The sequence below is a fragment of the Lipotes vexillifer genome, unplaced genomic scaffold (genome assembly GCF_000442215.2).
Source record: "Lipotes vexillifer unplaced genomic scaffold, Lipotes_vexillifer_v1.1 scaffold634, whole genome shotgun sequence".
NCBI lineage: Eukaryota > Metazoa > Chordata > Mammalia > Artiodactyla > Lipotidae > Lipotes > Lipotes vexillifer.
This window is the reverse complement of record NW_006781096.1, coordinates 1458870-1471715: the sequence shown is the minus strand read 5'-3', so window position 1 is coordinate 1471715 and position 12846 is coordinate 1458870. Positions and strand designations below refer to the sequence as shown.

At 39.8% G+C, this 12846-nt stretch overlaps 1 protein-coding gene across 1 annotated transcript in view; it reads right to left on the bottom strand.

Annotated features, from left to right (window-relative positions):
- The window catches only part of NVL (nuclear VCP like), a 104499-nt gene extending 94300 nt beyond the window's left edge, over positions 1–10199 (bottom strand). The window contains exons 1-5 of the mRNA XM_007454481.1: positions 10141–10199; positions 6461–6534; positions 4341–4393; positions 4155–4254; positions 601–658 (exon numbers count right to left, since the gene is read on the bottom strand). Coding sequence (XP_007454543.1) covers positions 601–658; positions 4155–4254; positions 4341–4393; positions 6461–6534; positions 10141–10197 — 342 coding nt within the window. The 5' untranslated portion in view covers positions 10198–10199. The remainder of the gene's footprint in view (positions 1–600; positions 659–4154; positions 4255–4340; positions 4394–6460; positions 6535–10140) is intronic.
- Positions 10200–12846: the final 2647 nt, after the last annotated feature.

Sequence of the window (12846 nt, the reverse complement as noted above, 5' to 3'; positions counted from 1 at the left end):
CATTTACTATTCAAAAAGATGTACCCCCTTCACTCCAAGTTAATGTAAAATTCATAATTAGCAGTTAAATAAAACCAAATAAGAATGGTTGTTTTAAAAAAATATAATAAAATGAAATATAATGAAAATGAGTTGGATCAAATATCAATTCAAAACTGGATCAAATATAACAGTATCATCATGACTTAGTGAATAAATTCAAAAGCTGAATTATCAATGAAAAAAAAAGAAAATTAGAAATAATTTCACATATTATTCCCATACTTCCCTTTAATCCAAGCCTATTTATTGGCAATGCCAGCTCTTTGGCAGAAAAGGTATTCTTTTCTCCATTTTTACTATTAATTGCCCTTTCTTTTCTTGTCTGCCCATATTTCTGGCCATTCTCTTCCCTTCTTTCCACTATATAATAGGCTATACACACAAATACTGGAAGGATGGCTAATCCAAGGGTTCACCAAGGCTGTACACAGAAATATTCAATTATTTACTGATGAAGATGTTCAAAGTCTCTTATTCTATTCCTTATTGATCTTTTCTAAGAAGGATTCATAATGAATTTTTAAAAATCAAAGTTGGTCCATTAAATATCTGACTTACCTGTGGATCTGGGTAATCTTCCATATTTGAACCATCATCAGAATAGCTTTCAGTATACCTCAGTAAAAAGAAGAAAAGAAACATGGCAAAGGCTTTTCTCCCACATGACAAAAAAATTACTTCCCAAAACAAGAAAATATACTGAGGCAAAATACTATGGCAGTGAGAGTCCAGGCTTTGGAATTAGAGAAATCTGGATTCAAAATCCAGCTTTACTAGCTTCTAGAAGTTACTAGCTTCTACTTAACCTCTCTGAGCCTCAGCTTCCTTATCTATAAAATGGAGATAATAAATAATGTCTATCTCACTGGCCTAACAGAGGATTAAATGAAAGCTTGCAAAGTCCTTAGCACATAGTAAACGCTTAATAAATTGTGGTTATCTTTATTCTAGCAAAGTGACACACAAATTCCCATCAGATCCCAGGGTCTCATTTAGGAACGTGAGATGCCAGTAGAAGAAATATTCCAGCAAGCCATGATAAAGCAGTTTGAGTAACAAATTCAACAGGACCAAGCCATGTAACCAAATGCAACTTCTCCAAGTCCATTCACGAGAAATGAAGGTACAAAGAGTTTTTCATAAAATACGGCCAAAAACAACTATAAATCCTAGTAACTACAAACTGAAGTTGCAATCAGTTCATTATAACTGACAGCTGATATCTAATAGCTTCAAGTAACTACAGGACTGTTACCATTTAATATAGTTTCTTTAGAAAATAAACAAGAAATGGACCTTTCCTAAGTAAAATTCTATATAAATTATAGATTCTATATAAATTTATATAATGTTATAAATTATATAAATTCTATGCCCACCTTTATAATTAAGACATGAATTCTTCTGTTATTCATTAAATTCCATTAGTATAATCTGGGGCATTTCTAATCAAGTTAAAAAAGGTGGATTATTCAAATACTTGGGAAAAAAATGTTTTGCTCTACAATTCATGCCCTACAAACAAAATTAATTATAAGTTAACAAAATTAAATATAAAAAGTTAAATGAAATACCATAAAGACGCAAGAAAAATGTATAGGTAATTATTCTATACACACTTGTGAAAGAGGTCTTTCTAAGTACATCAGCATAAACAAACCATAAAGAAATAGGTAGAAAGACTTGACTAGGTAAAGATGCAAAACTCCTCTAATTAAAAGACGCCATAAACAAAAATAAAAGGCAAATGGCAAACTGTGACAAGCATTTGTAATACATATAAAAAGAGGTGCTATTTTATACAAAGAGCTCTGACAATAAGGAAAATTCAAATAGCTCTCAAATGAGATAAAACCCATAAACAAGAAATTCACAGAGGAAACATGAAACAATCAAAAAACTTAACCTCACTAGTTTTCAAAAAATTACAAATAAAAATAATACAATCAATTTTTTTGCCCATAAAACTGGCAAAAATCGGGACTTCCCTGGTGGCGCAGTGGATAAGACTTCGCGTTCCCAATGCAGGGGGCCCAGGTTTGATCCCTGGTCTGGGAAGATCCCACATGCCGTGGAGCAACTAAGCCCCTGTGCCACAACTACTGAGCCCACGTGCCTAGAGCCCACGCTCTGCAAATAAGAGAAGCCACCGCAATGAGAAGCACGTGCACCACAACGAAGAGTAGGCCCTGCCTGCCGCAACTAGAGAAAGCCCACGCACAGCAACGAAGACCCAATGCAGCCAATAAATAAATAAATAAATTTATTTATTTATTTATTTAAAAAAATTTAAATATATAAAAAGAATACTATATTAGAACCAAGTAGGGTTTATCCCAAGAATGCAAGACTGGTTTAACACTCAAAAATCAATGTAATTCACCAAATTAATAAGGGGAGAAAGCCAATAATAAAATCTTCCAATACCTGCATAAAAAGCATTAGACAAATGTTATACCCATTCATGATAAAAACAATTAGGAAATTTTCTCAATCTGATAAAGGGTACCTATTTAAAAAACCTACAGCTAACATCATACTTACAGACTATCTAAAGTTAAAAACTGACCATACCAAACGTTGGTAATATGTGGAACTAGTGGAACTCTCACATACTGCTGATATAAAGGTAAAATGGCACAAACACTTTGGAAACAGTCTGGCAGTTTCTTATAAAGTTAAATATGCAGTTACCAGGTGACTCAGCTATTCCACTCTCAGGTATTTACTAAGGGAAATGAAAACACAAATTCCTGGACATAAGTTATCACAGTAGCTTTATCTGTAATAACCAAAAAGTGGAAACAACCCAACTGTCCAACAGCAGGTAGATGGGTAAAAAAATAGTGGCATATACATACCTACAGAGCAATAAAAAGCAATGAAATATTGATACACACAACATTGATAAACCTCAAAATCATTATCCTGAAAGAATCCAAATTTTTAAAGTACATACTCTATGATTCCATTTATATAAAATTCTAGAAAATGTAAACACATAATGACAGAAAGCAAATCAACAGCTGTCTCGGAACAGGGATGCAAGGAGAAACAAATTGCAAGTGGGCAAAAAAAACCTGTGAGGTTGGATATGTTCAGTAACTTGCTTATGGTGATGGTTTAATGAGTATATACATATGCCAAAACCCAACAAATTGTACACTTTAAAAATGTACAGCTTAGGACTTCCCTGGTGGCGCAGTGGTTAAGAATATGCCTGCCAATGCAGGGGACACGGGTTTGAGGCCTGGTCTGGGAAGATCCCATATGCCTCGGAGCAACTAAGCCCGTGTACCACAACTACTGAGCCTGCACTCTAGAGCCCGTGAGCCACAACTACTGAAGCCCACGTGCCTACAGCCCGTGCTCCGCAACAAGAGAAGCCACTGCAATGAGAAGCCCGCGCACAGCAACCAAGACTCAGTGGAGCAAAAAATAAATTAATTAATTTTTAAAAAAAGAGTAAAGGAACTTAAAAAAAAAGTACAGCTTACTGTATGTCAATTTTACTGCAATCTCAACAATATTACTTCTTAAACACAAAATTAATTGGCACCTTTTTATGTACATGGCATTGTATTAGGGCAGAGAAAAAGACAGCTAATGAGACAGTTCTGTTAGTAACGCAAACACGTAAACAAATACTCTCAATATCATATGATAGACGCGCTACACTAAATATCTATAACTAGGAGTTAAGGAAATGCTGAGAAAGGAGGAGTCCAAAAAGGCGTGAAAAGGCAATAACATAGCCTTTCGAAAGCTGACTCTTGCAGAAACTAACACACCACTGTAAAGCAATTATACTCCAATAAAGATGTTATAATCCACCCCCAAAAAAGAAAGCTAACTCTTGAAGGCTGAATGAAAGTTCATAAAGGGGTAATGAACACTCCAGCTACAGAAAACCACCCACACAAAGGCACAAAGAAAGAAGCTGACCTCTCTGGGGAACAGTGAGTATTCAGTGGTCTGAGGTAAAAGTCTGGACAGGTAAGTGTTATGCCTGGCCTCACTGGCAATGAAGAGCCACTGAAGTTTTACAAGTAGGAATGTAACGTGATCAGGTTCATGTTTTAGGAAAAAACCCTCCATTTTATAATCCTTACTCATTATCCTCTTCACCGTGTCTTGCTCTTTTAGCCAGATGTTCATCTTCTAATTCTGGTAGATCCTTAAGTTCCTTCTCACTACTAATTATGCTAAATACTGAAACGAAAAGAAAAATGCCATGAGCTAAAACAATTCTTTCTATGACTTTATTAATAATGCAGCTCTAACACTAAAAGACTCACCTTTTTCTACCTGAATCCTAAAAGCATTTCTTTTTCTTCGACCATAGTCTATACTGAAAAACATAACCAGAAGTTTAGTACAGTGGTCTCCACCAATATTTTCCCATTAAGCTCAATCTAAATTGAGACCATAAATTTGCATGAATATATAATTATGTCACTGTATTCACACTGACCATAAACCTATTTTCAAACAACTTCTGAGTTTATATTTTTACAATTGTAATTTTTCTTGATTAGAAATAGGGTTATAGCAGCAGCAACACTGCCAGCTTGTACTGAAGAAGACAGAGAAGGGATGAAATGAAGGAAGGCCACTGGACTTCTTGTCTTGGATTCCACAGGGCAGGCCAAAAGAGGAATGCAGCTGCGAACACATTTATCCTTCAAAAAAAGAAAAGAATGACTACAAAGGAGGCTCCGAAGGTGGCAGGGTTGCCACTGATACCATGTGCCCAGAGGACACAGGTCCAGGGAGAGGCACAGTCTCCCACTCAGTTCCAAATGGCAGGGCAGTCATCCCAGTGAGCCCACAGGACAGAGCACTGAGTCAAAGAGGATTATTCTTAAAGTCTAGTGGAATTTCCCCTGCTAGGTTTCGGACTTCCTTGAGACCATGACCCGTTTCTTCTTCCCAACTTCCCCGCTCTGGAATGAGAATGTCTATCGTAGGCCTGTCCCATCATCATATTTTGGGAACAGATAACTTGTTGCCTGACTTCACAAGTTCACAGCTGGAGAGGAATTTTGCCTCAGGAGGAATCATACTTCCAGTCACACTCATACCTGAGTTAGATGATATTCAGATGAGACTGTGGATTTAGAGTTGATGTTGAAACTGGTTAAGACTTCCAGGGCCACTGGGATGGAGGGAGTATATTTGCAAACAATAAAGACATGAATTTGGGGGGCAAGAGGGCAGAGTGTTATGGGCTGAACTGTGTCCCTCCAAAATTCGTATGTTTTAAGTCCTAACCCCCAGTACCTCAGGATGTGACTGCATTCGGAGACATGGCCTTTTAAGAGGTAAATAAGGTAAAATGAAGTCATATGGGTGGGCCCTAATCCAACATGACTGGTGTCTTTATAAGAATAAGAGATTAGGATACAGACACACACAGAGGAAAGACCATGTAAAGACACAGGGAGAAGACAGCCATCTGTAAGCCAGGGAGAGAGCTCAAAAGAAACCAACCCTGACAATGCCTAGATCATGGACTTGGAGCCTCCACAACATTAGGGAATAAAATTTCTGTTGTTCAAGCCACCTACTCTGTGATACTTTCTTATAGCAGCCTTAGCAAACTAATATACAGACTAAGGAAGTCAAGAAAACAGAAACAGTGAGATACACAAAGCAGAGACAATTAGAGAGGCAAGAGAGCAGAAGAAGTGGGATTAGAGGCACAAAAGGAGGATTTAATCTTCAGTGGAAAGACTACTCGAGCGACACATTTTTAGATATTCAGGAGACTGAGGGAGATCATGCCTAACAGTTTTAATGTTTTAATGAAGCAGGAAAAGCAGTATACTCCTGACCAGAGAGTCAGGTGCTAAAACATAAGAAGCAGCCATTTTCCTTAGCAACAAGGATGGCTCCTTACATATCACAAGTGCTTGATAAATGTTTGTATAGATAAACTGAATTCTAAACGTATGGACTGGTGAACTACTGCCAGCGGCTATTAATATCGGTTGGAAATTTAGGCAGGATGTAAACTTTAAAAATGGTAGGAAAGGGCTTCCCTGGTGGCGCAGTGGTTGGGAGTCTGCCTTCCAATGCGGGGGACGGGGGTTCAAGGCCGGGCCTGGGAGGATCCCACGTGCCGCGGAGCAGCTGAGCCCGTGCGCCACGACTGCTGAGCCTGTGCTCTGGAGCCCGTGAGCCACAACTGCTGAGCCCACGTGCCTGGAGCCTGTGCTCCGCAACAAGGGAGGCCGCCGCAGTGAGAGGCCTGCGCACTGCAGCAAAGAGTGGCCCCTGCTCGCCGTGACTGGAGAGGGCCCACGCGCAGCAACGAAGACCCGATGCAGCCAAAAGCAAATAAATAAATAAATAATTTTAAAAAATTAAAAATGTAGGAAAGAAAAGCAAGAATCTGGAGACTACATTTCTTTACCTGTACATTCTTTGTAAATCAGATGCTAAGACTCCAGTGTCCACATATTTGCCACATCTGTTACTGGTGAGATACTAAAACAGAAAACATGATAAATACAAGGCAATAGTTCAAACAGTGATTTTAATCGACAGGTAAGCGACTGAGCTACTCAAACATGTCATATGTTAATGTAAAGTCTCCATTAATAAAGTATACTGGAAATATAAATAAAAATCACCAAATAATTATCAAATTTGAATCAAAGAATTTAATTAACATTACTAATCACTATGACAACACAACAACAATAACTAGGATAGCTAAAAGGCAGTAAGTAGGTGAGAGCTTCTTATACCCTAGGTTCCCAAATATACCAGAAAAAAGCACTCAACTTGTGAGAGCACCAAGGGGTAATTTAAATTTGAGGGAACATAGAAATATTCGGTATCTGTCCAACAGTGCAGGAACTACAGTTGCCCCTTGAACAGCAGGGGTTTGAACTGCCAGTCCACTTACAGCAGATTTTTTTCAATAAATACATATTACAGTACTGGGCGAACCAGGGCTGGTTGAATATGTCAATGAGAACCACACATGGAGGGCCAACTGTACACTTATGCACAGATTTTCAACTGAGTAGGGGTGGGGGTGGGGGGAGGTGGTCAGCAACACACCCCCGTATTGTTCCAGGGTCCACTATACCAGCCTGAGACAATTCACAGCTGCAATATTAAATCACCTTTTGATGATGTCATATCTTTGCAAAACTGGCTTTTTAAGCATTTGCTGTAATAAAAATCAAAGTGGCCATGCTCCGCAAAAAGAGAAGCCACCGCAATGAGAAGCCCGCACACCGCAACGAAGAGTGGCCCCCGCTCGCCGCAACTAGAGAAAGCCCACGTGCAGCAATGAAGACCCGATGTGGCCAAAAGTAAATAAATACATTAATTAATTAATTTTAAAAAAGAAAAGAAAAAAATCAAGGTGGAACACGAAATGAGAGGAGCAATGTCAATCTGATCCGAAGGTATGAGAAGCTGTGCTGTGCCCAATGGACTCACAAATCCCACTAGTAAATAACTGTGGTTATTTTAAGAATGAAATATAAATGCATTAACTTTCCTTGTACTTTTTGTATTATTTGTTCAAAAAGCTAATAAGTTATTTGGGCTAAATAGTTATTAAGTTGCTTGAACCTAACTACTTAATAAACAAACCCATTAGGTGTTACTTTGGGCCTAGGAGCATCGTGAAAAAAATTACTAAGAAACTAAGGGCCTGGTAAACCTGTTCTGGGGCCTTTTACACATTATCTCTTTTAGTACTCACAATGCTATGAGGTAGATGTCAATCTCCCCCCATTTTATAGGAGGCTTTAAAAGATTAGTTACTTGCTCACAAGCACATAAGTTACACGGCTAGATTTCAAACCTGGAATGTCTAACCATCAACTCCCAAGTTTCACTACTTGCTAGTTATCCAGTCTAGGTTCCCCATTTCATACAGCAATTTCTTCTCAAGGATCCCTAACACATAAGAACAGTCTCTGCATAAATGCCTCCAATGACAAGAGACTAGGTATCCACAGCTGGACCGTTCTTGTTAATCTTCCCCTTCTCTGAACTCCTATAACATGCTGTCATTTACCACAGTTAATCTTGAATTATACATATACATGTATATCTCATACCCACTGCAAACCAAAACGCAACAGAACTAAAACCACTTTAATCTGCTGTCTTAGAGTAATTTGTTATACAGCAATAGATAACTAATATGCTAGTTAAAAGGAGGCAAGTGTACTACTTGTGGGAAGATGTCTAAAACATACTGCTAAGTGAAACAAGCAAGCAGCAGAATAGATGCAGATGAGCCCATGTGTGTGATTTAAAAAAATTAATACATCTATAAGTGCATACATGCATACAAAATTTCAAGAAAGATACAACAGAAACTCTCCCTGACTACCTATGGCGAAATGGAGTGGAGATGAAAGGAATTCTTTCTTCTCATTTTATACCCTCCAGTTCCTTTTATTTTAAACCATAGAACCTATTACTTTTATAATGAACCAAAGTAAAAGCAAGAGAGGAAAACTGCTCATGTCAAATGCTGAAGAGCAGTCAAGTGTGGCAAGGACTGAGAAGAGGCCACTGGATTTAGCCATTAGGAGTCACTGCTCAGAGACCTGAATAAAGTGAAGGAGCAAGTTGTGCAAACATCCAGCGGAAGAGTAATTGAGATGAGTGAACTACAACAGTGAAAGTCTTGTGCTTGGCATGTCTGAGAAGGTCCGTGTATGTAAGACAATGAAATCAAGGGACAGATCAAAAGGGACAAAAAGGTAGATGGGGCCAAAGTACATAGGGCTATTTCGGATGGATTTTACTCCAAATGTCTGAAAGTCCACCGCAGGGTTTTGAGCAGGGCCCTGGCAAACTCCAATTTTCCCTCTAAAAGGATCTCCCTGGCTGCTCTGTGGGGAACAGACTTTAAGTAAAACCAGAATCAGAGAGATCAATTAGAAGCTACTGCAATACTCTAATAGCGAGTGTGGTATGGACTAGCATGTTGGAGGAGATGGTAAAAAGTGGTTAGGTTCGAAGTATATTTTGAAGGTAAAGCCAAACAGGTTGCTGATTAATTGGTTACAGGAAGCAAAAGTCAGAATGAGTCTTAAGGTTTTTGGCCTTAACAAGTGGATGTTATTTACTGAAACAAAGAACACTAAGAAAGGACAGGTTTGGAGGAGAATATCCAAAGTTTAGTTTGCATACGTTAAGTTGAAATATCTATCAGACACTTAAGAGGAGATGTTGAGTAGGCAGCTAGACATATCAATCTGGAATTCAAGATAAAAATCTGCATTGGATTATAATATAAATTTAGAAGTCATGAATGTGTAAATAGTATTTAAAGGTACTAGACTGCATGAGATCACCTAGAAGTGTGGATGGATAAGAGAGAAGTACGAGGATAATGAAAGAGAAGGTAAGAGCACAGGTGCCCAAAGGCACTTCCAACAGATGGTAGGAAGAGACAGATCCAAAAAGGAGACTGTACAGTGGCCGGAAAAGTAAAAGAGACAGAAGGAGAGTATATAGCTCTTAAAGTATCTGTCTCTCTTTCTAACTAAGATTGCGTGCTGACTATACCATTCCAAGACCTTTACCACACAATGCATTCCACTGGTGATTATGAAAATGAAAAAAAAACCGTAGGTAAAGTGCCCATTATAAAGTCAGATCCAGAGTACCTGTTTTTACTGTGTCCCAACCTGACCCCAAGTTTCCTGAGAATGGAAATTAACGTATTCTTTATGGCCCCCAAAGCGCTTCGCCCTCACGGGCTTTCGAAGAATGTTTCCATCCCTATTTCACAAGACAGGAAGATTTAAACTCAAAGGCCATCTGCACTCTCCTTGCTGATCTGCACTGAGGTCAAGCAGATCCGGGCTGGGCCCCATCAAGCCGCAGCCTCCCACGGTCTCGGGCTGCTCCATGAAACCCCGCCCCACAGTGAGAAGGGAAGGCCTCGAACCGCTCGCGAAGCGGAGTTGTCAACAGCCCCACGCCCGCACCCAGACTAGAGCAGGAGGCGAATCGGGTTCGAGCTGGGAGCCCCCCAAGAAGGGGCCTGAGGTGACCCTGGGCACCGAACGCGGACCACTGTGAGGCCTGGCCGTTCGGGATACACACCTGGGCGACGCGCTGCTTGAGCTTATTATCCACAAACCTCGCGGGCCTGGGCTTCATCGCTTCTGCTTCCGTCGCCGCAGCCTGGGCTTCACGTGAACCGAGGGCCTCCCCGAGGCTGCCCGCGGCGAACGCCGGGCCGGCTTCCGCCAGAAATGCTCCCCAAGCCGGTCTAGCCCGTGCCATTCCCCTCAGGAGTTTTGTATGGCGAGTGAGGAAAAAAAACTACCGAAAACACACGGAGAAGACTTGAAAGCAGTAGGGAGTTTCTAGGAGTCTTATCTTACAGGCTTGTCCGAGAGGCCCTGGAAGACAAGGACCCGTTTGAACACGCTCAACTTTATTGTTCCCAACTGTGAGGTGAAGCGCATAGGCGGCTGCGGGGAGGTTAGTTGCGGGCGCCTGGTCCCACGCATCTGTTTGTAGCCGGTTTCCGTTGTCAGATTCTAGGCGTTCCAGGCGCACCGTTTGCGAATGTAAAGTTAATCTTGACTTAGAATCTTAACAAAACAATAACTAGGTACTTGGGACGATTAGATCAGGATAAAAACACACCGCCGCCCTGCTGCTTGCTTTCCCACCCAGTGACGCGCATTACTAAGACCCGACAAAGGGGCTTGGTGTCAAAAGAGAAGGAAAGATTAGCTTACCCAGATAACCAAACCATCTGTTACATTTGGAAATCACTTGCTATTATGGTATTTTCGACAGATAATTCATTGAGCACATCCAGTGGCAGACTCCATCTTGGCTTAGAAAACTGCCCAGAATTTTATTAAACGTATGTGTTTGCCCGCAAGAAGTTCATCTTGCAGCGAAGGAGACACAAATAAAGGAACCATTATCCAAAAATTTACTGGCTTTAATTTCTGTTTGTTTGCTTGTTTCAATCGTGTTTTCAGTATTCTTATTTGAGGTCTTACTTGGCTTATGACAATATTAAGTGTGGCCTAAGTAGTGATGGAATTAAGAGAAGATGGTGAGATGTTGACAGTGTGGATAAAGCATGTTGCCTGCCATTTTAGTAAACAAAGGATGTTGTGGCCATAAAGCCATCAGCCACTCTTGCTGCCCCCAGTGGTGCACCCTGAGAGGAATTCAGGATGGAGAAAAACAGGATACTGACCCTAGATTGTTAAGGTGCATATCAAAGGTATAATTTCAATAAGGCCAGACTCTTGCATCTTCCCGTACATAAAAAAAGCACTTAAATCACTGACTTGAGATGTCTGTTTTTTGTGATTAGCGGTAATCTTTTGATGTTCAACTAAAGGTTTTTGTTTTTGTTTTCAGCAAAACTTCCGATGCATCCTGGCTCCTCCCTTACCTCTATGGATCACACAGCTATCGCAGAGGCTGGTTCCCAGGGGTATAGTCCTCAGTAAGTCTGCCAAATAAAACATAATCCTCAACTTTTAGGGTATGCATTTTTTCAGTCGACAACAGGTAATCTTCTAGCCAAGGGTACCACTGACTTACTTTCTGTTCAGAGTTTAGAGTATAACACTGTTCTTTTTAATGATTGTTATCTGTACACTGGTTGAAGTATAGATTCTCTCTGATATTCAGAACATTGGGCAACGTGGCTCCAACTTCATTTCCTACTTCTTCACTATGTAGGTACTCTGCTTTTAGCTAAGCAGCATTGCCTGCATTTATTCAGCCAATGAATATTTATTAAAGACCTACTATGTCACAGGCACTGAGTACAGCTATGAAGAAACAGAAAAGATTCCTCCTGCTTCTGTGGGACTTATAGTTCTATTGGAAGGTAATAATGATAAACAGATAAATAAATTATACACAGCACTTTGCTTTCACTGACATTTCCTCTTATCTACAATGTCCTTCCTGGCCAGCCTATGAGTTTCAGCATCCTAGCTAACCATTCCCTTACAGCCTTTCCTGATATTTCCTTTTATTAAAATCTCCACCCAGTGAAGCCTCTTTTCATTCATTCAACAAGTATTTACTGAATAGCTACCAGTATAAGTCCCTGCCCTGCCCTTGAGTCTTGTGGGGAAAAGCAAAATAATTATAATTGTAACTTTTATAATATTTTAAATTAGATTAAGTATTTACATGCTTGATTAAACTTTAGTGAAGATTCCTTACAGCAAATAGCACAAATATACTCATTGCCCAGTAACTTTTTAAATGTAATTTTATTCTGTGCATACCAAATATACCACATAGAATAAAACAGGCTAAAGGGCCCAGCAGCATTACAACATATACCAAGCAGCATAGTGTATCAGTCTATAATTTGTTGGAGAGTACTATTCTACACTTAGGGTCAGCTTCATGGGTGTGTGATCTGTGCAGCCACAAAGGGCTTTGTGCTCAGAAGGGCTCCACGCTTGGTTTAATGCTCTGCAGTTGCTATCTTGAAATTCTTAATACTGTTTGAACAAGTGGCCCCTTATTTTAATTTTGCATTGGGCCCTGAAAATTATGTAACTCATTTGGACCTTAAGTACTCTAGAATGCAAACTTGTTAAGGGCAAGCAGTGTGTTTTTCACCTATTTACTGCATCAGGTGCAGTAGGCGATAACTGAAAGTAAGTTAATACTAGGAGTCAATAACTGTAGGCTAGAACATTTTCCACTGGAATTATTTCCAGTAATCATTGCCCTGAAGACAATTTTACCTTAATTCCAGTGTTTGATTTTACAGTACCATATACCTAAACCAAAAACATTACCGAA